Source organism: Chrysochloris asiatica, unplaced genomic scaffold, assembly GCF_000296735.1.
Source record: "Chrysochloris asiatica unplaced genomic scaffold, ChrAsi1.0 scaffold00016, whole genome shotgun sequence".
NCBI lineage: Eukaryota > Metazoa > Chordata > Mammalia > Afrosoricida > Chrysochloridae > Chrysochloris > Chrysochloris asiatica.
This window is the reverse complement of record NW_006408534.1, coordinates 9771578-9797828: the sequence shown is the minus strand read 5'-3', so window position 1 is coordinate 9797828 and position 26251 is coordinate 9771578. Positions and strand designations below refer to the sequence as shown.

Here is a 26251-nt window from a genome sequence, read left to right as displayed (position 1 = left end):
GGAAGCGCCGGAATTCCTCTTCATATCTGTTCTTTTATAACAGAAATTCTTGAAAGAGTTGTCTATTCTTGTCTGCACTTTCTCATCTTGTGTTCCTTTACTTTCTCCAGTAAGTTTTCCCTCCACAACTACTAAAAATCCTTTTGAAAATTCAATTCTCATTCTTCATTTTACAACATTTAATATGGTTTTGATCATGTCTTACTTATTAGATCCATTTAAAATTTGGTTTCCTGGGCTCCACACTTCCTTGGGCTTGCCTCCTGCCTGGCTGGTCACCTCTGCTCAGTCTTCTTTGTTGGGTCCTCTTCCTCTTCCAACTGGAAAGATTAGCACAGTTTGGGACTCAGCTCTCACTCTGCATTCACATTCAACATGATCTTATCCAGTCACACAGTTTAAAATAGCATCTTTGTGGTAATACACCCAGATTAGTATCTCTAACGCCAGCCTTTTCCCCTGAGGCACAACTTATATATCCCAACTTCCTATTGACCAGTCCCTGGAGAAGGACATCAACCTTGGTAAAGAGGAGAGCCAGCGAAAAAGACTGAGACCCCAGTGAGATGGATTGACACAGCAGCAGCAATAATTGGCTCAAATATAACAGTTGTAAGGATGGCACAGGACACCAGATAGTGTTTCATTCTGCTGTGCACAGGGTCGCTATGAATCAGAACCAACTCGACAACACCTAACAACAACTGAACAATTGTATTTGGAGATATAACGGACACCTAAAGCTTCCTCACAGTACTCTTGATATCCACTCATCCAAACCCATTTCCATTTCAGTCAATGATATATCATCATTCACCTGTTTGCTCAGTCCTTCTACTTATCCTTCACTATCTTTCTCTCTCTTACTCTTCACAATCACTATATTTAGCAAGACCTGTTGGTTCTAACTTTAGATTAGGTATATCTGATTCAGACCACTCTGACTTTCACTGCTTGCTTCTTCTGGATTCTGACTATCACTGATTTCATCTGAGTCCTACTCTTCATTATCCTTTGTCTGGGATACTGACCAATATCCTTCTACCTTGTCTCTCTCCTTTCATTCTTGCCCCTTTACAGTTTCCATCCAGCAGCTAAGAGGTTGTCTTTATTTTTAACTTTTTATTGTGAATCGAGTGCAAGTTTCAGAGCAGATCGTCAGTTTTACATCCAATAAATCATATACTTCACTTCATTACAAGGCTTGTAATCCCTTCCACGTGCCTTCAGTTAACAGTATTTACCTCTATTCATTTTAACTCTTGCAGTCTCCCTCATGTCTTCCACTACCTTCATCTTTCGTCTGCCAACCTAGGAGGTATTTTTAAAAATGCAAACCTGTTTATGTCCGTTCAATGCTCAAAACCCTTATGGTATGTTTCAAATGTTGTTCTTGTCGAGTGCCATCAAGTTGGTTCCAACTCATAGCAACCCTGTATAGGGTTTCCAAGGAGCTGCTAGTTGGTTTGAATAACCGATCTTGTGGTTGGCCGTCCAGTGCTTATACTATAGTGATACACTAGGACTCATTTCAATTATGCTTAGAATAAAGTCAAAACACTTTACTATGGTATAAGGTTTTCAATCACTTAATTCCTTCTAAACTCAAGTATCACTTCAATTCTTCTATTCACTACATCTACTCTGGGATTCTTGCTTTGCCTTCAATCTGTCAAGGTCATTATTGCTTCAATGTCTTTGTACTTGTGGTTCTTGTATATTGTCTTCTCTTCCATCTGACCTTGCATAGCCTAAGAGAGGCCTTCTCTTACAAAGATCCATTTCCTCTAATACATATTGCCTTTAACTGTTCCTCTTTACAACAGTTAGCACTACCTGAAAGAGATTTATTGGTTATCTGCCTCTCTGTCTAGAATGTAATCTTCATGAGAGTAGAAATCTTGTCTTTTAGAGTCCTGATATATTCCTGGTGCCTAGAACAGTGCCTGACACATGTTGCTAAGTGTTGTTGAGTCGGTTTCAGGGTTTCTGAGGAGTGGTCAGTGGGTTTGAAATGTCCACCTTGTGGTTCGCAGTCCAGTGTGATCCTACAGTGCCACACCAGGAGTCTGCCTGGCACATGTTGCTGTTGTTGTTAAATGCCATCAAGTAGGAAACTGACTCACAGCAACCTTTTATATGGTTTCCAAGGAGCAGCTGGTGGGTTTGGACTGTTGACCTTATGGCTCACAGGTAGGTCAGTGCTGATCCTACAGTGCCACACCAGGAGTTCACCCAGCACATAGCAGACATTCAATTTATTTAAGTGACTGAACAAATTACAAGTACAAATGAGATTTCATAAACATTCCCAGCCTGAAGATGTAATCTCTTCCACAAATCTGCTCTTCTTCCAGGGTTTGTATCCTAAGTGAATTGGGTCACCAAGAACTCCCTTGCTTAAGGAGTCATCCTTGGCCCTTGAAAACCTGTTCACTGTACATCTCTTGAAACTGTTCATCCCCACCACCATTTCTCTATTCCACTGTTGTTAAGTGCCATTGAGTAGGTTGATTCATAGCACCCCTGTAAGGGGTGGGTTTCCAAGGAGCAGCTGGTGGGTTTGAACTGAACTACTGATCCTACAGTGCCACTAATCCACTAGCTCTCTGGGTCTTCAATTCACCTATTACACTGCCTTCAAATTGGTGGTGTGGTGTTGTGTGCCGTTGAGTCAGTTCCAAATCTTAGGGACCCTGTATATAGCTCCAAGACTATAAATCTTTACGGGAGCAGAAAGCCTCATCTTTCTTCCACTGGCTCATGGACTCGAACTGCTGACCTTGCTAACTACTACGCCAATAGGGCTCCTTTCAAATAAATTTTCTAAGATGCAAGTCTTACCATTAGTTTCCCCATGGAGTACTGGTGTGGCGCAGTTGGATAAACCCTGGACTGCAAAGCACAAGGACAGCAGTTCAAACCCACCAGCCGCTTCCTCATAAATCCTATGGTGGTGGTTATGGTTATGTGCCGTGGAGTCACCCAGGTCTCAATAACTGAGAACACTTCACAGCAACAACATAGCCTTCAGGATGGTGGTTTTCATCTTTCTCATTAAGCAATAGCCCTTTGTGAGCAAAATTGTATCTGGAATTCCTTGAATGAGAAAGCATAGATTTAGTGAAATGTTATGGAGATATTTAAAAATGACTATTTGACACAGTAACAGAAGAAATACGAAATTAGAGGAAATAGCCGTTCCCCCTATTATTTTTACAATCCAGTTAAAAGAAATCGTGTTTTTTTTTTTTTTCTTAAAAGGAAGGGGCCTTCCTCAGGGTTCGAGAGTCACGTTCTTTCGCGAGTCCCCTCCTTTCCTAGCACGTTAGTAAACGGCCCCAAAGAGCCACCGTCCATCTAGTGGTCCCGCCCAACGCTCGTCTGCGTCGCGAAGAGCCACTCCTTCGGCTCCTAGCGCTCCCTCCGCCCCATTTCCTTCCTTCAGACCCCGCCCCGCCTCGGTGCGCCTGCGCATGGGCGAACACGTGGCTGCCGCGAACCCAGAGCAGCAATGGCGGCGGGCGGCGGAGGTAGTGGCGACCCCCTGTCCCGAGCGGGGGTCCCCTGTGCCTTCTCCCCGCAGAATCAGGCCTACTTTGCTTTGGCCTCTACAGACGGTCACCTGCGGGTGTGGGAGACAGGCAACAATCGGCTGCATCAGGAGTACGTGCCTTCCGCGCACCTCAGTGGTACCTGCACCTGCCTGGCCTGGGCGCCAGCGCGATTGCAGGCCAAGGTAAAGCGAGCAGGACGACGGTGGGCGGGAGGCGGCCCGGACTTGGCCCCGGCGCCCTCTGGTTTGGCGGCGCGTGCCCGTATATCGCGCGTGGCTCTCGGCGGCCTGGAGTGAGGAGGCTCGCAGCGCAACTGTACCGCAGACTGGGCCCACGCCGCCAGTCCCATGTGCGGCCTGTCGGGAGTGCAGCGGGAGAGGGCGCGGCTGGATCCAACTGGCCCTGGACCGGAATCCTACGGATGGGCTCCTTGCGATTTGCCCTCCATGCTCGCTAGGGCATGTCGCTGGGCTCGTAAGGGCCCCAGTCCCGCAGTGCCGCTTCCTCCTGTGGGGCCTTACTTGTTAGCAGGCACTCGTCCGAATCCTGGTTGTTGACAGAGCCCCTTCTTGGGTTTAGTAGATTTTTCTCCGACCCTGGCCTAGCTCTTGGGCTTGCGTTGATCTAGTCTGTTTCTTTGCTTCCAATCATCCCCTCTGGCCGTGTGAGCACCGGCTCACCACGTGTTCTCTTCCACGTTCGGATCGTGGGACTCACTCTCGAAACACTTGACTTTCTCAGGCTGCTCGGTGTTCTCAGGCTTGCGTAGGATATGTAGGTAGAATGAAGTAGTTGGACTATACTGAATGGGAGTCCAGGGGAAATTTCCCCTAGATGAGAAACTGCTGAGTTAGGGAAGACTTTTCACCCTGTTAGGGACCATCTCTCAGGTAAGATGCCATTCAGTGTTGAGTCACTGGATTACATCTGCTCTTAACTCAACACGCACGTGGTAACTGAAGCCTTAGAGAAGACAAACCGAGTCGCTGTAGTAATTTGGAAGCACCAGGTATTGTGAGGTGTGTAGCGTTGAGCAGTAACTATGTTTAAAAGTTCCAAAACGAGTATTGGGATCGTTTTTCCTATCTCTAGTTACCCCCAGGGAATTTTTCGCAAAAATTTCTGGGTTGAGAGTAGGGCTACACCTGACTTGCTATACTTTGATTGAGTGTTGACTGTGTATAGATACTTTAGATTTCAGGCTAGATTTTTGTAGTTTCTAAGATCAAGTGAGTGCTGTTGAGTAATGGAAGAAACCTATCAAGGTTCTTGAATCAAGCACACGAGACCCGACTTAATCTCCCCCCCTTTTTTTTCTTCATAGTAGTCATTAAAATGAGAGCAGTTTGCGTATTTTTTCGTTTTCAAAATTGCTCTCTATGTTTGTATCTTAACAGCCCTGAAAAGAAGAAAAACTAATGCTGAGGGGAAAACACTGAGTAATGTTTGAGTCCAGGCTCTGCTTGATTGTGGTAATTGTTCCCGTGTTTTCCCATCTGTAAAATGAGAATAGTGTTCACTTAATAGAGTGGTTGTAAGGTTACTATATTAATGAGTAAAGCACTAGGAGAGCTCTGGTTGCACAAGTGTTAATTATTATTAACAGCCTGTACTTGACAGCAGTTAACAACAACATATTTGTATGGTGTGCTCTACAAAGTGATAATGGAAGAAACTTTTTTTGCCTTAGGAAGAGGAAGCAGGCTTCAGAAAAACTAAGTAACTTGCCTAAAGACAGAAATGGAACCAAGACTTAGAACTCAGGTCTTGGTTATCTGCAACAGATATTATTAGATTGGCAAAATGTCACTTACTTTGCTCTTCTGATGACTTAAAATTGCATTGAATGCCCTATGAGTGAAATACAAATAGTAAAAGAATTGGGTTTGTATCATAACTAAGACTTAAACTTGGCATTTGCCATATTAAGCTAGTTACTTTAATTTGGGGTATTATTTGAAAAATGAGAACTGGGACATATTTTCAAAAAAGTTTTATTTTTTAAAAGTAAATTTCATTATCCTACCTGCACTTTTACATTTTAGCCACAGAGAGCAATACAGTGAAATGTCCTGAAATTAATGTCTTTTTAGAAATTGAGAATCAGACTAAGAAAGATAAATACTCTTGACCAAAGCCTTAGTAAATAATAAAGTAGCTGTGGTAACTAAAGTCATTCTGGTTCCATGATCCAGTGCTCTTAGACTATTTCCTTAGATCTTGAGTCACAAAATTGAGAGCTGGAAGGACTATAGAGATAATCCAGCCCTTGTCATGCTGGGATGCTCCTGGAGTATTAGTTTTACTTGAAAATATAGGAGAGAAGTGTTTTGACTGTATTAAAATAAATTTGCACATAAGTATGCAATATAATTAAAGTTAATTGATTTTTAAAGATTAAAAAATGAAGAGTCACTTGTAATTGCTTTAAGCTTTGCCTCCCTATCCCCATCCTCAAGTCCCTGGGTTAGTTCCTTGCCACTGAAGGTTTAAGATACTCGCGTTTCATTTTAACCCTTCCTTTTATTTTTATATACACCTGAGAGTTTGAGGCATTGTTGTTCAGTGCCATCAAGTTGGCTCTGACTTACAGTGACCCTCTATAGGGTTTCCTAGGAGTGGCTGGTGAGTTTGAACCACCGATCTTGGGTTAGCAGTCTGTTGCTTTTGCTGCAGCGCCACACCAGGACTAAAAAGGATGTTATTCTGAAACTCGTGGTCCCAGTACTATGGTAAGGCCCTAGAACATACACTCAAATGTGAAACGGAGGTAACACCACCCACCGTCCAGGGTCTTTAGAGGATTAAATGAGCCAGAATGGTAGTTTTACCCAGCATGTACCAGTATGTAGTAGTGTTAAGTTGTTATTGAACGAATCAGTGATTCTGCCTAGGCTCATTTTATCATACAATGCTGCTTTCCTAAATGCAAACCACTGCATCTGGGTTTTAGTAATTGACAGTTTACCTGGTGTGGCCTTGTGGGTTAATGCGCCAGACTGCAAAGCCGTATGAACTGCAAGGTTGGCTGTTCAAGCTCACAAGCTGCTCCTCGGAAACCCTGTACAGAGTCGCTATGGGTTGGGATTGACTCGACGGTACTTAACAACAACAATAACATAGAGTTAGTGAAGGTCTTTTTATCAGCAAGGAAAAATGAGTTAGGGTTGGGTTTCTTGGGCAGTGGGTTTTTTAACATCATTTTATAGATGTTTTGGAAAAGTAGATTGCTGATTTTTTTTTCTCTCAATCACAGAATGATTAAAATACTTCACATATATGCATTGTAGTTTTACAGGGTTTTTGTACAACTGGTTTCATTGGTAGATGAACCTTGGGGAAAGGAGACCTCTGATGAAGACAAGAAAATAATCTTGGAAAGTGTAAGGATACAGACTGATCAACTATGGATGGATGCTGGTTTTAGAGCTCCTCAGCCTTATGTGTGTTAACTTAGGCTGGGATGTTAAGTAACATGTCAAAGCCATACTATAAGTGACTGAACCACCTGGGAACTAACCCTGCTCTTTATTGCCCCTAAATCTCTCCAACTTCTTCCCTGCTATTCCTAGTGATCTGGAGCAGCAGACTTTGTCTACTCTTGCTACCCCAGTAAATCTATGCTGCTAATCTGTTACTGCAGTTTAGATGACCCCACAAGACTTCTCAGACATTGAACTGGAAAAGCGTGTTAGCATCAAGACTGTTTAAAGGAAAATTTTAGCCGTACTCCCTCTTGTAGAGATGTAGCAGAATCCAGATGTGTTTCTGTGTAATGGTGTCTGGAGAGCTCTCCAATATTTAAGGTTCAAAAGAAGGTAAAGTTTGCAGATTAGATGAAACTTGTGTGTATTAGGATATAACTCTTCTGATACAAGTTACGTATGTAAAATGTGTAAAATGTACAGATTTTGTTCATTCATCCATGCAACTTTTAAACAATGGTCAAACTCTGAGGGGTAATAAGACAGACCACTCATGGGGGTCTCTAAGAGTAGAATTGACAGTGCTTTTATTTTTGAGAGAAATCACGAAATGGGACAGGAGACTTAATTGCAGAGTGACACTTAAAACTTGAACATATTTTCAGTATGTTTGGTAGCAGTGGGTTTGGGTTTTGGTTAGTATTTTTTACATTAGTCAAATCATACGTTAGTCAAAATGATACGTTAGTGGGTTATGAAATTGATATAATAGGATGTGATAGTATTAGAAAAAGGAAATAGAATAAAAATGTTATAGTTTTAGTACATGATAAAGGATAAATATTTCTATAAGATTTGCTTCAGTTACATAATACAATTTTTTTTTTTAAATTTTCATTGTGAATTAAGTGAAAAGCAGATCATCAGTTTTACATTCAACACATTCTATACTTTGTTTCATTATAATGGTTATAATCCCCTCCGTGTATCCATGTACCATCAGTTAACAGTATTTCTCTCTATTCATTTTAGCTTTTTTTTTTTTTAAACACTCAGGCATATATAATAACTTACACCACCAAAAGGCACATTCTTTAAGTCTGCCTCCTGGCCGCCAGCTCTCAGCCCCTCTCTTTCCATAATACATGTTTTTGTGTGTGTACTGGTTCTTCATGTAAACTCTTCTTACTCTGGGGTCTTTGTACTCTAGACCTAATTACTGATCAAATGCAGGGATTCTCATCACTTGGATTAATTTTTTTCCTTCCTAGTACTTCATCTGCACTAGTTGCTTTGATAAATCATGCACATGTGCAATTCAGACTCCCTGTGCCTTCTGACTACTTTTTGGATCAAGTGCTGTTAAGCCTTCTTCATCAGACAGATTTTTGGGTGCCTAATTATTGAGCTCTGGTAGTGTAGTGGTTATGAGACGGGCTGCCAACCGCAAGGTCAGCAGTTCGAAACTACCAGCTCTTCCGTGGGAGAAAGATGAGGCATTCTGCTCCTGTAAAGATTTATAGCCTCGGAAACCCTGTGCAGGGTCACTATGAGTCGTAACCGACTCCATGGTACTTAACAACAACATTTATTGTTTGGTGAGTGTGGTGACTACAATACACACTGCACTGTGAACCACAAGACTAGTGGTTTAAGCCCACCAACTCTCCATGGGAGAAATACGCAAAGATTTACAGCCTTGGAAACTATACAAATTCACTAAGAGTCAGAACTGACTCAATGGCACTTAATAATAGCAACAATTTATTGTTTATTTATTTCTGCCATTCACTTTGGAAAAGACTCAGTAATCTTAATAGATCACACCTCAATTAAATAGTAAACTAAATTTTTAGTTTACCTTTTTCATTAATTAGTATTGTTGTTAAGTGCTGCGGAGGCAGTTCTGACTCATGGTGACCTTCTTACAGGGTGTATGTACGAGGCTGTATATTTTGGTGGAACCATATAGCCTCATCTTTCTCTCACTGAGTGGCTGGTGTGCTCAAACCGCTGGCCTTCTGGTTCATAGTCCAGTGCTTACCGTACAGAGCCACTGCATCCATTAATTAGTATACTTAGATGTATAATTTGCACATGACATTGTGCTAGACACTTTGGTGGCAACACAAATACAACGTGTATGTCGAGTACAACAAAGACAGAAGAGATAAAGATCATTCAGTGAGTCTAATACAAACTTTGACTTGTGTCTTCTGAGAAAAAGGTTTTTGTTGAGATAGTATTTGAGGCCGATCTAAGCATGGTTAGAATATTTAACCAATGAAAATTGAGATGAGTAGGAAAAGGATTCTGTAGGTGGAGGGAAAAGCAAACTGGGAACGTGTATGTAGTAGGGAAAGTGTCATATAAGGATGGAATTGGAGACATGGCTTCAGGCAAATTGTGGATGTTTTTGAATGCTATGGTGGTGGTTTTGTGTCATGGAGTCAGTTCTGACTCAGTGACCCTGTATAGGATTTCTGAGGCTGTACACCTTTACGTGAGCAGAAAACTTCATCTTTTCTCGTTTAGAACTGCTGGCCTTGAGATTAGCAGCCTTACTCATAACCACTACGCTACCAGAGCTCCTTTGTTGATTTACTGTTTTCTAGGGAGCCATTGAAGTTTTTTGATCACAAGAATAACAGGTTCAGGTAGCAAATGTCACTGCAAAGTCTGTGGTAATCTATATTCTGGTCATTAGTACTATTTTGTTTTCTGAAGTATTTGATAAGGGATAAGTTTTTAAATATTAGATTTCACTAATGCACATTGGTTGTATAAACTTCTGATTTGTTTAGACATGCTCATCTTGCTGAATGGAAAGTTGTTTGTAAAAGGCTATTCAACCCTGAGAAAACATGTGAGTCAGTAGTTTGAAGTTAAATTCATTGATTGGATTGTTATTCAGGTTTAGACCGATAAGCCTGAAAATTGGCCATAGATCCTAGGTATACTCTTTTCTTTCCCTGCTTATGTTTACTAAAAATTGTGGAGATTTTGTTGACAGGAACATTATGGCTTTGACTATGGGTATGTTTGATTTGAGAAAGAAAATTTGTGTGCTTTTTTAATGCGAATTCAAATCTGTAGTAAAACATAGATATATTTAGGCCATATTGTGATTCGTACATTGAGAAACCTCAGTGTAGTTCATTTTTGTTTGATTAAAAGCAAAACAAAAAGTAAATGTATTTTCTGAAGTCGTTCAGGGGAAGAATTTTCTGATGAGGCTAACATACTTTCCACATGAGTAGTTCCTTTGCCTGACAGATGTTTGTGCAGAAGCCTGGGGTTCAAAGATGGCTTTTAGAAATTCATGTAAACTGATAGCAAAACCTGGGACCCTCTGCTACTGTGTCGATGTTTCATGCAAATTGTTACTGGTAGACCATCAGACTTTCTATACTTTGGTTTTTAATTGTAACTTCTTTGAATCTATTAATGTAGATAATTTCTCAGGATTATCTTTCTGTGTGCAAAACGTTACCTTATTTTAAAAATCTTTTTACTTTTTGTTGCTGTGTGTTCAGTGAATCAAAAATTTCAACTGTAACATACCCATAAAATAACTAAAGAAAAAAAGAGATGGTGTACATAAGTCTCCGATATTCTTATTCACTGATAGCATTGTATTTCATTGATGATTCTTGAGTTGTTGGGTTGGGCAGATTTTCATGTGTCTTGGGTTTTTTTTGTAATGTAGAGCAACTATCCTATACTTTTAAGAATATCATCTCTTCTATGGTGGTGGTTTGTTTTCTATTGAAAGAATGGATATTTCAGAATTTTATACTAAAGTGTGTTATCTGAGGGGCTTTAACTTAAAAAACTCAAACTTGTAAAAGTTCTGAAATTTTAAGTATTTTTTCCATGTTACAAACTTTAATGTAGTACTCTTAGTTGTGATCATTGATTTTCTTTTTGATAAGTATCCCTTATTAGCATCACTTCTGAAATAAATCAAAAAAGTCTTATGGTGTTTGCCTTTATTTTGAAACTTCATGTCTCTTGTGCCATAAAATCACCAAGCCATCATGGAACTACCAAACCATCCCTTGACCAATCACTAGAACAACTTCTCAAGTGCTTGTTCTGACCTTCCCTATTTATTTGTTTGCTCAGATGGCAGTAAATGCCTATTTATAAGTGTAAAGATAGTTGAAGTTGAGCCCCTAATCTTGGGCTTTTAATAAAAGCTAAAAGGAGGGAAAAGATCTAGGGACCGCAAAGGACCTTGGCTGGTGGGTATGGCTTAGGGCTTCAACTCCCTGGTTTGAACCAATGCTGAGAATTACCACTACAGATATACTGAATCAGAGCCCATGGTTTAACAAGGTCTCCAGGTGTATGTAAGAATGATATACAGGGTCACTATGGGTCAGAAGTGACTTGTTGACACTCAGCAACAATAACAACATGGCAATATAATCCCTTTGCTGTGCACTAGGGGCTTCGTGTGGACTTGTCAGGTGGCGTGACTGGTTTCTGAGTTGTGGAAGCGTCAGTGAGGCTGCTTGAGTCTGTTATGAGAATGGGAGCACAGTAAGTTGTCCTGCTTGCCTTTTCTTCCTGAAGGATAGGAGGCAGAGGACACAGAATATGAGTTCCTTACTTTTTCTACTAGAGTATTATTTTATTTTACCTTTTCCTTTATGTAGTGAGAAAGATCATCTGAGAGGAGGTCACCTCCCTTTAAAAAATGTTTGAGTAGCAGTATCATCATCTTTTATTCATATTTATGCATTAATGGTGTTTTAGTGTTTGAATACTAGATTAAAAACATTTTTTTCTTTTTCCTCAGGAAACTCCCCAGCGGAAAAAAAGGAAATCTGAAGCTATAGGAACAAGTGAACAGATTGACTTGTTGGCTCTTGGTACAGCAGTTGGTAGTATTTTATTATACAGTACAGTAAAAGGAGAGTTACACAGTAAATTAACAGTAAGTATATATATATACATATATAAAATCTCTTACCTATACATAAATGTGAAAGGGACACTCAGTAACGAGTTCTTACATCACAACACTTCAGAGTGTGCTATAGCATCTGTGCTCTAGAAGCAGTCTTCTGTGTCTTATGCATGTGAAGTCTGGAGAGGTTAGCTGTGATGGGCAACATAACACTGTTGTAAGGACTTTAGATATATTACTCTTTTCATCTTCACAATAACACTAATAGGGAGTACTGTTATTATCCCCCAATGACAGAAATTGAGGGTTTTAGTCACATGTTAATCCTAAGGTTACAAAACTAATAATTGGTAGAACAAGGAGTTGAACTACAGGTTCCAGAGTTTTGGGTTCTTAATCAGTGCTTTCCATTGCAGCAGCATTGTCCAGTAGAACTTTTGGCGATGCGAATGTTTTGAATCTGTATTGCTCATTGCAGTGTTGTTGTTGAGTGCTGTTTTGTCATTTCTGACCCATAGTGTCCCTGTATATGGTCTCCAAGGAGCAGCTGGTGAGTTTGAACTGCTGAACTTGAGTTTAAAGCGACCTTGCAGTCCAGTGCATTAACCCATAGCACCACACCAGGACTCCCAATGCAGTGGTGATGATTATAATGCTGTGGAGTCGGTTCTGACTCATAGTGACTATGCATAGAGTTTCTGAGGCTGTAAACCTGTACGGGAGCAGGAAGCCTCATTTTTCTCCCGTGTAGTGGTTGGTAGTTACGAACTGCTGATCTTGAGGTTAACAGCTAACTTGTAACCACTACGTTACCAGAGCTCCTTGTATGTCTGAGGAACTGAATTTTAATATTATTTACTTCTAATTCATTTAAATTTAAATAGCCACGTGTAGCTAGACAGCGCAACTCATTTGATGCTGACATTTAGTCATCAGTGAAGTTGGGATGGACTCCCGATGTGGCACTGTAGGATCAGCACTGGACTGCAAACCACAAGGTTGGCAGTTCAAACCCATTAGCTGTTCCTCGGAGGCCCTATATAGGGTTGCTGTGAGTCAGAACTGGACAGCAGTTAACAACAATAAAGTTGGGATGATACTTACTGCACTAATTTGTAGTGAAGACTAATTGAAATAATATTGTAAATACTCTTTCAGTTGTAACTACTAACTGAAACCAAGCTCACTGCCATAGAGTAGTTCTGACTCAGCAACCCTGAATAGGGTTTCTGAGGCTGTAAATCTTTATAGGATCAGGAAACCTCATCGTTCTCCCATTAGGCCGTGGTTTTAAACTGCTGACCTTGTAGTTAGCATTCCATTGCTTATCCCACAGCTTCAGACATGGCTCAAAACGACTGAAGTCAAACAAAAATGTAAATTCAAGGAAGAAGAAAGGATTGAAAACAGCTTGTGGCTATGTGCTATCTTTTCTCCTTCTTGTTGTGTTTTAAATTTCCCATATTGAGGCTAGTTTTATAGCCTGAGGATGCATGCCAGTATCAGTCAAGGTCCAGTTAGTAGAAGAAGCCATCATAGTTATTTGAAAAGAATTTAATATGGAAAATTGTTAACAAGGCTTGAAGTAAGAAAAGGTAAAAATGAAACCTAAGGTATCCCAGGTAGCAAGTGCAGGATGCAGCTCTCATTTCTTCAGCTAGTGGAACAGACGAAGAGGTTGGGATTATTAAAACTTAGAAACAAGAATAAGGTATATAGGGTTGAAACTCAGTTTTCTTAGGAGGAGGTACTGTTCTGTTGGTGCTGCCCCAGGAGTTTGGTGTCTAGACCTTTGAGGAGTCAGCTCCAGCTACCTAGAGCTGATCTTTGGAGAGAGGTGATGAGACTGTTTTGCCACGTATTGGAAAAATTGAACATTGGATTCAGCTTCCATTGGAAGCATTTGATGTTGGTGTGAAAAAGCATTGTTGGGGTGATGCAGATGAGAAAGGAAGAGATAAATCTCTTGTTTTTTCTATAGCTTTCTAGTCTCCCTCCTGCACCCCTTATTGGCAGAGCTTACTATGGCGCTGTGGGTTAATGCGCCAGACTGCAAAGCCGTTTGAACTGCAAGGTCGGCAGTTCAAGCTCACCACTTGCTCCTCGGAAACCCTATGTAGGGTCACTATGGGTCAGAACTTACTCTATGGCACTTCACAACAACAGCTAGGTATACAGCTGGCAAAGCAGAAATAAGGCTTGCAGAGTTTCAGCTCCAACAGCATAGAGAAGGGTGAATTTGTACAGAGAGATAGTAACTTAAGTAGCATAATTTATTTCAGACAATATCTGTTGCAACATGTTTTTGCTGTTTGTTGGAGTTCTGAATGTAGGAATGCTTACATGAATACAACTTTTTTTTTTTCATAAAAAATTTGGAATTACAGTTGAAAAGACAGAATTTATATTTAAATCTGTGAACAAGTGACCCACTGTGGATAGTTTGTGTATTTCTTTGTTTTATGTGCATGGGTTCTTACTTATTGTTCATTGATTTTTTTTTTTTTATCCCGATTTTTTTCATTATAAACATGCAATGTATTTGTCATAAACTGGTTATAGACATTTCTAAGTGGCTGTCTAAAATTTCATTGTTGTTTCGGCTAGTCTGTTGGTAACTTATGGACCATTTAGGTGTCTTTCAAATTTTGTTGCTGTAAAACAGTTAATATTTTTTCTTTTCTTATGTGAATTCCCAGAATTACTAACTTGTGATTACTGAGGCAAAGGGTTCATGCATTTTAGCCTCTTTGGTGGTGGTGGTGTGCTTTCGAGTTGGTTGTGACTCATAGCCACCTTGTGTAGATAGGGTGTCTGAGACTGTACTTCGGGAGCAGAAAGTCTCATCTGTCTCCCATGGAGCGACTTGTAGATTTGAATGCTGACCTTATGGTTAGCAGTCCAACTTGTAATCCACTACGCTACCAGGATTCCTAAAGCCTCTTTATACATAGTGTAAAAATAATTCCCAAAGACTTTCCTTAATATGTACCTTTTTATCAGTAATGGAAGGGAGGAGGGTGTTGTGATTAGTTGCCAAGTTCATTCTGAAAGGGTACCTGTAGGAGAGTTCTTCAAAAAGTTTGTAGAAAAATTCCATTCTCTTTTAAATCCATTTTTTCCATGAATATTTTGAAGCCCATCATATTTTTATAACATTGCCACTATTGAATATTCCCTAAAACAATTGCAACAACCACAAAATGCTGCAGCTGATTTGGTAGATGATAATGTTTTTCTAATTTAAAATTTGAATTTAAATATATTCTTTGTTCTCATATTGAAGACACAGTAGTATACAATTGTAATAAAATCCAAAGCATTCAGAGGTATATATAGCAAGAAGAGAATCTCACTACTTCTCTCTTCAAGATGAGTGTGGTCCTCAATTAGGGTCTCACTTCACTGTAGTTTGTAGTTCTTCCTTTGATTTGGTCAGTTTTCCTGGTTAGCAGGTGCCTAACATTCTGTGCTGTTTATTCAGATACTGTTGGCTGCAGACACAATACTATGGAGATGAGGGGCCTAGAACTTTGGTTTCAATACCTTATAGGTTTATAACTACGTCTTTAACAGGGATGAATTTATCAAAAGAAATTGTGAGAGTAAGGATGAGGGATGTTGGGATGGTGTGGTGAAGTCGAGATGAAGCTTTGGAGCTAGTCTGTACAGCAGTTGAGTCCTATCAGTTGTGTGATCATGGGTAAGCAATTTAATGTTTTATCTCTTACATTGCTATTATACAGCCCACCTGGATGATTTTATCGAGAATGAGAATATGTTGAAAGTGCCTAGTGCCGTGCCTGGCATGTAATTGATATTTATGAATGAATAAGTAAACATATTGGCAAGTTATTTTATAAAGAATATACTAGTTTTCTTTGATACTCGCATTGTATACCTGGTGTGGGTGCTATTGGATCACCAGTGGACTGCAAGGTACAGCTTGGCAATTGAAGCCTACCAGCTGCATCTCAGAAACCCCACACAGGGTTCTTGTGAGTTGGAACTACTCACTTAACAATAACAACAGCTATGTATAAAGTTAAATTTTTACTATAACTTCAACAGCATGGATATTGTTAGGTGCCATTGAGTTGGTACCTAGTCATAGCGACCCTATGTACAAGAGCATGAAACACTGCCTGGCCCTGGGCCAACCGTACAATCGTTGCTACGCCTGAGTGCATTGCTGCTGCCTTTGTGCCAATCCATCTTGTTTGGGGTCTTCCTCTTTTTTACTGACCTTCCACTTTACCAAAATTATTATATTATGGATATTGTAATTCTAAATAAATTGTCAGGTGAAGAGACAAAAAATGTTACTCTATTTTACTTTGTATTTCTTTGACTGTTCACAAGGTTGAGTATTTAAAAGTATTTTGTTACTAATCAAATCTTTTTTATGCACTTCATGTTTTTATTGTTTGTTCACTGTGTGTGTATGTATGTATGTGTGTACTTGAATAGAGTTGATCAAAGATGATAAATGAATTGAATGTAACATTTAAAAACATTTTTCTTTTGAAGTGGGAACAAATGGTTTGAAACAACTTTACTAATTTTTGAATTAAAACTTTATATATATATACCTGTTGAGTACCATCAAATCAGTTCAGATTCATAGTGATCCTTTATAGAGTTTCCGAGGAACAGCTGATAGGTTTGAACTTCTGGCCTTGTGGTTATAAAGGTAATGCTGATTCTACAGTGCTATACACATGCATATATGGAGTCCTGGTAGCATGTAGTGGGTTATGAGTTGGAATGCTAACTACACGGTCAGAAGTTCAAATCTGACAGCTGCTCTTCAGGAGAAAGATGAAACTTTCTGTGCCCGTAAAGATTTATAGCCTCAGAAACCCTACATAGGGCCATTATGAGTTGGAACAGACTCCATGGCACACCACACCACCATCACCATATCCATGTCAAATGAATAACACTTTAAGCATACTCAGAAGAGTACTTTCCTACTAAAAGATTCATGGGTCATCATTGTGTGTGTGTTTGTGTGTGTATGCATATATACATATATATGGCATCCTGGTGTGGCACTGTGGGTTACTGCGTTGGACTGCAAAGTTAGTTTGAACCTCAAGGTCAGTGTTTAAGCTCACCAGCCTCTCCTTAGAAACCCTATATAGGGTCTCCGTGGTTGGAACCGACTTGACAGCACTTAATGTGTGTGTGTGTGTGTGTGTGTGTGTGTGTGTGTTTGAGAGAGAGAGAAAAACAGAGAGAGAGAGAGAGAGAGAGAGAATGAATGATGCAGGACCAGGCAGTATTTCGTTCTATTGTGCATAGATAGGATCACTGAGTCAGAACTGATTCAAGGGTGCTTAAACAACAATAGCATATAGTAGTGACTCATTGCATTTAATCTATGTGAATTCAGGTGGTGGTAGTTTTAAGTGCTGTTGAGTAGGGTCTGACTCACAGTAACCCTGTATAGGGTTTCCGAGGAGCAACCGGTGAGTTTGAACTGCTGATCTTGTGGTTTAAACAGACCTTGCAGTCCAATGTATTAACCCGTAGTGCCACACAGGTAGAAAGAGTAAAAATAACAGATGCTACAGTGTCAGTGATTTAATACCTCATTCTACTTCGAGTTTGTCCTGGAATGAGTTTCGATGGAAGACTTGAATTTGCTCTTCTCCATATGCTGTCTCCATTCTTGTGAACCTTGTAGTGGGTGGCAGAGCATCTTACTCTTCTGAGTATGCTTGTTATTGTTGTGAAGCACTGTAGAGTCGATTCCGACCCTTAGCGACCCTGTATAGGGTTTTTGAGGAGCAGCTGGTGAGCTTGAATCGCCGACCTTGTAGTTCAAGTGGCTTTGCAGTCTGGCGCATTAACTTACAACGTCTTACAGTATTGTTAATATGGCATGGTTCTTCACACCAGGGAGTGTCTTATATTTACCTAAAGAACCAGTGGTTTCTTTTCTGAGAGACAGTTTTAATGTTCTTTAAAAGAGAGTTTTAGGCTTATTTTTGACTAGTAGGATTTTTACCTTGAGCCTTGATGTTTTGACACTTAGCTTATTGTTGTATGTATTTTGTCAGGTTTAGAGTTGGCATTCCTGTCAAAATCAAATGGCGTTTAAGAATAGTATGTTGTTGTTGTTGTTGTTAAGTGCTGTCGAGTTGATTCCTACCTATAGTGACCTGATAGGATTTCTGAGGCGCAGCTGGTGAGCTTGAACTACCCACCTTGCAGTTCAGACGACTTTGCAGTCTGGCTCAGTAGCCCACAGCACCACGTCAGGACTCCAAAAAAAGCACTGATGGTGCAGTGGGTTAGATGTGGGGCTGCTAACTGTAAGGTCAGCAGTTCAAGCCTATCAGCTGCTCCTAAGGAGGAAGGTGAGGGTGTCCAAGCCCATAAAGAGTTTTTTCCCCCCACATAAGTCAGAATCGGCTCGGTGGTTTTTTGGATCCTTTGACTTAAGAAGTGAAAGTATGTTTTTCCAGTAGGGGAGAAAGGAAAGTTAACCATATGAAGTTCTAGCTTTGGTTTTTAATTCGGAAAACTAAAACGGATGGATATAGGTCAAGGCCATTTTAATTAACTGGTGATGACTCTGGGGTTTGTATTATGTAGGACGCATTTTATTTTTTGTTTAAATATTTTTTTCCCCCTTAAATCTGTAGAGCGGTGGACATGAAAACAAAGTCAATTGCATAGAGTGGCACCAATTCAATGGCTGTTTGTATAGTTGTTCAGATGATAAACATATTGTGGAGTGGAATACACAGACGTGCAAAGTCAAGTGGTGAGTTAACATGAATGGTTCTGTGGTCTTGGGGATGTGGTGGTGGGAAATGTCTGGAAATGCATTCCTGTTCTGTGTAAAGCTTGATATTAGACATAGGGGAATGTAAGCCTAAATTAAGGTCATAGTCTGTTCTGAAGGAATTTTTATTATAAATCAATTACTTGTAAGATTTTAATTCATAAAAGGTAAACAGTGATAGAAGAGTAAAATAATTGCATAAGATGGTTTCAGATAGCATGTGATTGCCAGTAGTGTAGTGTTGAGAAAGGATTTCAGGTGGACCTTCTAGGAGAGAAGATTTGGCTAGACGAGGGGTCAAGGATGGGAGAAGACAAAAGCATAGTCTAGGAGATAGGGAAGTGAGAAATTAACTTGGAACTGAGAATTTAGAGGAGGGGTGTACTAGAAGATGATGACTAGTATGGGTATCTTAAGAGTCTGTCAGTAGTGCCTTAGTTAAAAGAAGTCTCCATTTAAGTGGAGCAATACTTTCAACATTGATGGCCTTTCAGAAACACCTGCAGATTCAGTTCCTACAGGTCTGTGGTGGGGCTCATGCCTTGTATTTTAAAACAGTTGTCTGATTGAGAGTGCATAAAGAGAGATCTCTTACATAGGTATTAATAATATTCAAGCATTCTTCACATGTTGTTCACTTTATTGTACTTTATTGTACTAACACTGAGGTGTGAAGTCTATCCCTCCTTCACCCTATCTTACAGTTGAATAACAGGCAAAGTAAGAACCCTTTTTAGAGCTTTCATCTACTAAATTATCCTGTCTCATAAAACATACATTTTTTGCCATCTGTAGCTTCTAGAGTACAGTCTTTAAACACTCTTCTGTGATTCTTTCCTTCCTTTCCTCCCTTGTTGTTATATGGTGTCTAGTCTGTTGTGACTCTTAGTGACCCTGTATAGGGTTTCTGAGGAGCGACTGTTGGGTTTGAATTGCTGACCTTGTGGTTTGCATTCCAGTGCTAATCCTACAGCATCACACCAGGGGTCCTGCCATTATTGTTGTTGTTGTTGTTAAGTGCCGTCGGTTCCGACCCATAGCGACCCTGAACAGGGTTTCTGAGGCTGTAAATCTTTACAGGAGCAGAAAGCCTCATCTTTCTCCTGCGGAGCATCTGGTAGTTTCGAACTGCTGACCTTGTGGTTCACAGCCCGATTCGTAACCCTACGCTACCAGAGCTCTTACCATTATCCTGTCCTAAATATCTATTTTTGGCTACCTCTTTTTTTTTTTTTTAAATAAGTAAACTATAGTATAAAAAATTCAAATAGCTCTACAGGGATTTGCATCTTACCTTCTCTGTCTCCAATACTTTGTCCTAAGGGGCCATTAAGTGCAATCACGTCAGTTCCTACTCAGAGAAACCCTTGTATAGGGTATCTGAGTAGCAGTGGTTTTGAACCACCAACCTTTCAGTTAGCAGCCCAGTGCTTATGCTACAACACCATGCCAGGACCTCATTCTTCTTGTTAAGTGCCATCAAGTTGGTTCCATCTCATAGTGACCCTGTATTGAGTTTTTGAGGAGTGGCTGGTGTGAACTGCTGATCTTGTATGCAGTCTAGTGCTGATCCTATAGCACTGTACCAAGAGTCTATATCTTCTGTAGTGATTCTTTCTTTAAGTTTAATATTTTCTCATTTTACTTTTTGTTTTGTTCCTTTTGACATGGGAGATTTCCTCAAAATTCATCTTCCAAGCCTTCAATAAATTTAAAAATACCTTTTACTTACATATTTTATTACAAAATTTCTTGTTTCTTATTTAAAACAGTGTATATTTTAAGTATCCAGGAGCTGTTTTTTGTTCTGGTTTTTTTGCATCATATTTCTTTGCTATATATGTTGCTGTACATGCCATTCAGTCGATTTTGATTTATAGCAACCTTAGGCACAACAGGATGAAACACTTAACTGGTCCTGCCCCATCTTCACAATTGTTGTTAACCTTGAACCCATTGCTGTTGCCACTGTTTGGGGGTCTTCATCTTTTTTGCTGTTGCTCCACTTTACCAAATTTGATGTCCTTTTTCAGGGACTGGTCCCTCCTAATAGTAAGTCCGAAGTGTGAGAGATGAAGTCTGGCCATCCTGGCTTCTGAGGAACATTCTGGCTGTACTGGCAACACAAATATCTTTGTCCTTTTGGCAGTCCTGGTACTTTAATTATTCTCCATCACCATAACTCATATGCATCAATTCTCCTACGGTCTTCTTTGTTCATTGTCCACCATTCACATGCATGTAAAAGATGTCTCAAGCAGACATCTTTAAAGAGGTCTTGTGCAGCAGATTTGTCCAATGCAATATGTCATTTGATTTTTTTCTTTGACTATGGCTTCCATCAATGTTGATGGTAGATCTAAACAAAACAAAGTCTTTGACAATTTCAGTCTTTTCTCCATTTATTTATCATGATGTTATTTATTGGTCCAGCGGTGAGGATTTTTGTCTTCTTTACATTGAGGTGCAATTCATACTGAAGGCAGCGGTCTCTGATCGTCATTAGTATTTTTTTTTTTTTTTTAAATTTAAGGTTTTTATTGTAGATTGAGCGAAAGTTTACAGGGCGCATCATCAGTTTCACATTCAACAATTCATATAACTTGTTTCATTAAGTTGATTATAATCCCCTCCATATACCATCAGTTAAAAGTATTTCTCTCTATCCACTTTAGCTTTTATTTTTTAAAAAACACACAAACAAAAAAAAAACCCACTCAGGTATATATAATAAATTACATCTCCCAAGGGCACATTCTGCAAGTCTGCTCAGGCACCCCTGTAGTCACCAGAATGGAGGTGCGCAGACAGCAAGGGACCAATGAACAGATACCAAAAGAGAAGAATGTCTACACCTTTATCTCAGCTGTTCTGCCAGGCGTCTGTGGCCGCTCCTATCCTTCTCCCACATGGTTTCACCCAAGATGGTGGCTCCTGGAGCATCCGAGCATCCCGGACTAGAAAGCAATAGATTTCTTGCTTCTGCCACAAAATCCCCCAGCTGTGAGTGAGCTGTGTGGTTCAGAGTTCTGGGACCATCCCCTGAGCCTGTTTGGTCGGGTATTCTGTGTTGTTGTTGGCAGAGCTCTCTGGTACATGTCCACCCGATCAGCCATCTTGTTGGTTCTCCTTCGTTAGTATTTTGAGTCTTACTTTCACCAAGCAAGATTGTACCATCTGCATGTCACAGGTTGTTACTGTGTCTTCCTCTAATCTTGATGCCACTTTCTTCTTCTTATCCAGTTTCTTGGGTTATTTCTTAAGCATACAGATTGAAAAATATGGTGAAAGAATAGAACTCTACTGCACACCTTTCCTTATTTTAAACCATTTGGTGCCCCCTTGTTCTTTTTGAACAAATGGTCTCTTATCCTATGTATGGATTCCTTATGAGCACAACTAAGTGTTTTGCAATATTCATTCTCCCCAATGTTGTCTGTAGTTTGCTATGATCCATATGATTGAAAGCCTTTGTGTAGTCACTAAAGCACAGTCAACATATTTCTGGTATGCTCTGCTTTCAGCCAAGACCCGTCTGACTTCAGCAATTGTATCCTTCCTTCCACGCCCTCTTCTAGAACTCCAACTTGAACCTCTGGAAGTTCTCTGTCAATGTGCTGTTGCAGTCCTTTTTTAATTATGTTCACTGAAATTTTACTTGCGTGTGATACTGATATTGTGTGATTTTCCGCATTCCATACCTCTCTTTGGAATGGGTACAGATATGGATCACTTCCAGTTAATTGACCAGGTAAGCTGTCCTACAAATTTTTTGGCATAGATGAGTACATCCAGTGCTTCATCAGTTTTGAAAGATTTCAATTTGTGTTACATCAGTTCCCAGGACATTATTCTTTGCCAATGCCTTCACTACACCTTGGACTTCTTCCTTTAGTATCATTGACTATTGATCATATGCTACCTCTTGAAATGGTTGAACATTGAGCATTTCTTTTTGGTACAGTGACTCTGTATATTCCTTCCATCTTCTTTTGATGCTTTCTTCAGTATGCAATATTTTACCCATAGAACTTTTCAGTTTTATAAGTTGAGACTTGAATTTATTCTTCAGTTCTTTCAGCTTCAGAAATGCTGAGTGTGTTCTTCCCTTTTGGTTTTCGAACTCCAGGTCTTTCTTTGTATATTTCATCATAATACTTGACTGATGACATTTTCTGTTCAGCTCTTTTACTTCCTCATTTCTTCCATTTGCTTTAGCGTTTCTGCACTGGAGAGGAAGTTTCAGAGTCTTTTCTGACATCCATTTTGGTCTTTTTCTTCTTTCTTGTCTTCTAAATGATCTTTTGCTCTCTTCTTCCTGTATGATGTTCTTGATGTCATCCCACAGCTCTTCTGGTCTAATGCATCAAACCAGTTTTTGAGATGATCTGTAGATCCAGGTGGGATATGTGTTCATTTTCTTTAGCTTCAGCTTAAACTTGCATATGAACAATTGATGTTCTGTTCCACAGTCTGCCCTTGGCCTTGATTTGACGATGATATGGAGCTTTTCCATAGATGTACTCAGTTTGATTTCTGTGTATGCAGTGTGGTGAGGTCCATTATGTATAGTCGTCTTTTATGTTGTTTTAGAAAGCTATTTGCAAAGGAGCTCTGGTAGCGTAGTGGTTACGAATCGGGCTGCGAACCTTAAGGTCAGCGGTTCGAAACTACCAGCTGCTCCGCGGGAGAAAGATGAGGCTTTCTACTCCCGTAAGGATTTACACCCTCGGAAACCCTGTACAGGGTCGCTATGGGTCGGAACCGACTCGACGGCACTTAACAACAACAACAACAACAACATTTGCAATGAAGAAGTTACTGGTCATGTGAAATTCTACCATTTGATCTCCATCATTGTTTCTGCCATCAAGGCCATATTTTTCAACTACTGATCCTTCCTTTTTGTTTCCAAGCTTTGCATTCGAGTAATTATCAATACATCTGGATTGCCTATTTGACCATTTTCAAACTGAAGAAGTTGGTGATTATGGTTAAGTGCCATCGAGTTTGGTTCCCACTCCTAGTGAAGCATAGGGTTTCTGAGGAATAGTGGTGTGTTTGTATTGCTGACCTTGTGGTTCATAGTTCATTGTTGACCCTAAAGCACCACACCAGGAGTCCTAGAGAAGTTGGTAGAATTCTTTAATTTCTTCATCACTGACATAAGGACATAAGTGGCTGGTTTCTGAATTTGAATAATAGTGGTATTAGCTGGTCTTCCTTGGAGCTGTATTGATATTATCCTATCACAGAAAACGTAATTCAAGATAGATCTTGAAATGTTTTTTTTTTTGTTTTAGTTTTTGTGAACTGAGTGATAATTTATAAGCAGATCATCAGTTTTCACTTAACCAATCATATTTTGTTTACAATGATTACAGTCCCTTCCACACATCATCAGTTAATAGTATTTGCCTCTATTCCCTTTGTTTTTTATTTTTAAAGGATGTACACAAAACAAAATTTATATTCATTTGGACATACAAAGGGCATATTTTGCAAGCCTGCCTCCTGTCCACCAGCACACAGCCTTTCTCATTTCATGGTCAAGAGTCCTCAGCTGCTCTATGTCATCACCTCTGCTTACATCTCTGATGTCACTGCTTTTCTGGTTAGGATCCCATTTTCTGCTCATGCTCTTCCCTCCTGATGGTCCTAGGGTCCTCTGTTCATGGAATGAAAGATGAACTACTCTCCCCATTTTGTTACACATCTTCTGCCTTTACAGTTGTGACAATTGCAATTAGTTGTGGTAACAATTATTCACTATTGAATCATTTACTCAGTATTGAATGCTACGGTATTCCTTTTGAATTTGTTGTTCCCCACTTAGTATACCATATGATTTTTAGATTCAAAATGGCCAATACAAGTTCATTTCAGCTCACTAATGCCCAGGATATTGATCTTTGTTTTACATTTCATTTTGACAGCTCAAAAATTTCCTAGATTCACACTTTGTACCTTCTGTGTTACGATTATTAATGGATGTTTACAGCTGTTTCTCTTCATTTTGAGTTGTGCCCCATCATCAAGTGGAGGTCTTGAAAGTTTTGTTCCATCATGTCATCAGTCAGCTCTACTTTGAGGAGGCAGCTTTTTCCTAGTCATATTTTGAATGCCTTCCAACCTGAGGGACTTATCTTCTGACACTATATTTGACAGTATTCTGGTGCTGTTTATCAAGTTTCAATAGTCAATATTCAGATGCTGTCTAACGTTGTTTAGTACCATTGAGCCAACTCAAAGTGACTGTATAGGGTTTCCAAAGAGCAGCTGGTGAGTTTGAACCGCTGACCTTTCGGTCTGATGCTTTATCCCACTGTGCCACACATTACTCCAATGCTATATATAAGGTTTTCAGTGGCTAAACATTCAGATATAGTCTGCCTTTCCTTCCTAGTATGTTGTCCGGAAGCGCAGCTGAAACCTTTCCTCAGTTGGTGTATCCTGCTGGTATTTATAATACTGGTAGCATAGCTTTCAATCTCACAGCAGAATTCAAGTTAACACAGTATAACAAACTGACAGGTAAGTAGCTATTGTTGTTGGGTGCCATTGAGTTGATACCAACTTTTAGTGACCTTATACAAAACAGAATGAAACACCGTCTGGTCCTGTGCCAACCTCACAGTCAGTCTTATGTTTGAGCCTATTACTGCTGCCACTCTACCAATCTATCTCGTTAGGGGTCTTCCTCTTTTTTTCCCAACTCTCCAATTTGTCAATCATGATATCCTTTTCCTGGGACTGGTCCCTCCTGATACTGTCAAAAGTATGAGATACAAAGTCTGGCCATCCTGGCTTCTAAAGAGTACTCTGGCTACCTGTACTTCTTCCAACATAGATCTGTTTGCTCTTTTGTCAGTCCATGGTTCCTTCAATACTCCAACACCATAACTCAAATGTATCACTTCTTCTGCAGTCTTCCTTTTTCACTGCATATGAGGTTATTGAAAATACCATGGCTTGTTGTATCAGGTGCACCTTAGTCCTCAAAGTGACTTCTTTGCTCTTAAATACTTTAAAGAGGTCTTATACAGCAGATTTCCCTAATGTAATACATTGTTTGATTTCTTGACTTTTGCTTCCATAAGTATTGATGATTGATCTGAACAAAATGAACTCTTTGACAACTTCAGTCTATTCTCCATTTATATGGTTGTTGTTTATTAGTCCACTGATGTGGAGTTTTGTTTCCTTTACATTGAGGTACAGGCCAAACTGAAGTTTGTGGTCTTTGATCTTCATCAGTAAGTATTTTAAGCCCTCTTCATTTTCAGCAAGTAAGTTTATATAATCTGCATATCGCAGATTGTTAATGAAACTTCCTCCAATCCGGATGCCATATTTTTCTTTATATAATCCAGCTTCTCAGCATACAGATTGAACAAATATGATGAAAGAATGCAACCTTGATGCACACCTTTCCTAATTTTAAACTATTTGGTAGTCCTTTGTTCTATTTGAACAACTCCTTCTTAGTCTATTTAGTTTTATCATGAGCACAATTAAGTATTCTGGAATATTCATTCTCTGCAATGTTGTC

The 26251-nt window shown here is 39.7% G+C and overlaps 2 protein-coding genes across 2 annotated transcripts in view; one reads left to right on the top strand and one right to left on the bottom strand.

Moving 5' to 3' along the window:
* TRMT61B (tRNA methyltransferase 61 homolog B (S. cerevisiae)) overlaps positions 1 to 3478 on the bottom strand; it is a 101168-nt gene extending 97690 nt beyond the window's left edge. Inside the window, 1 exon segment of the mRNA XM_006835283.1 lies at positions 3374 to 3478. Coding sequence (XP_006835346.1) covers positions 3374 to 3478 — 105 coding nt within the window.
* A 33-nt stretch (positions 3479 to 3511) lies between these two features.
* WDR43 (WD repeat domain 43) overlaps positions 3512 to 26251 on the top strand; it is a 72997-nt gene continuing 50257 nt past the window's right edge. The window contains exons 1-3 of the mRNA XM_006835169.1: positions 3512 to 3739; positions 11790 to 11927; positions 18557 to 18678. Of these exons, the coding sequence (XP_006835232.1) occupies positions 3515 to 3739; positions 11790 to 11927; positions 18557 to 18678 (485 nt within the window). The 5' untranslated portion in view covers positions 3512 to 3514. The remainder of the gene's footprint in view (positions 3740 to 11789; positions 11928 to 18556; positions 18679 to 26251) is intronic.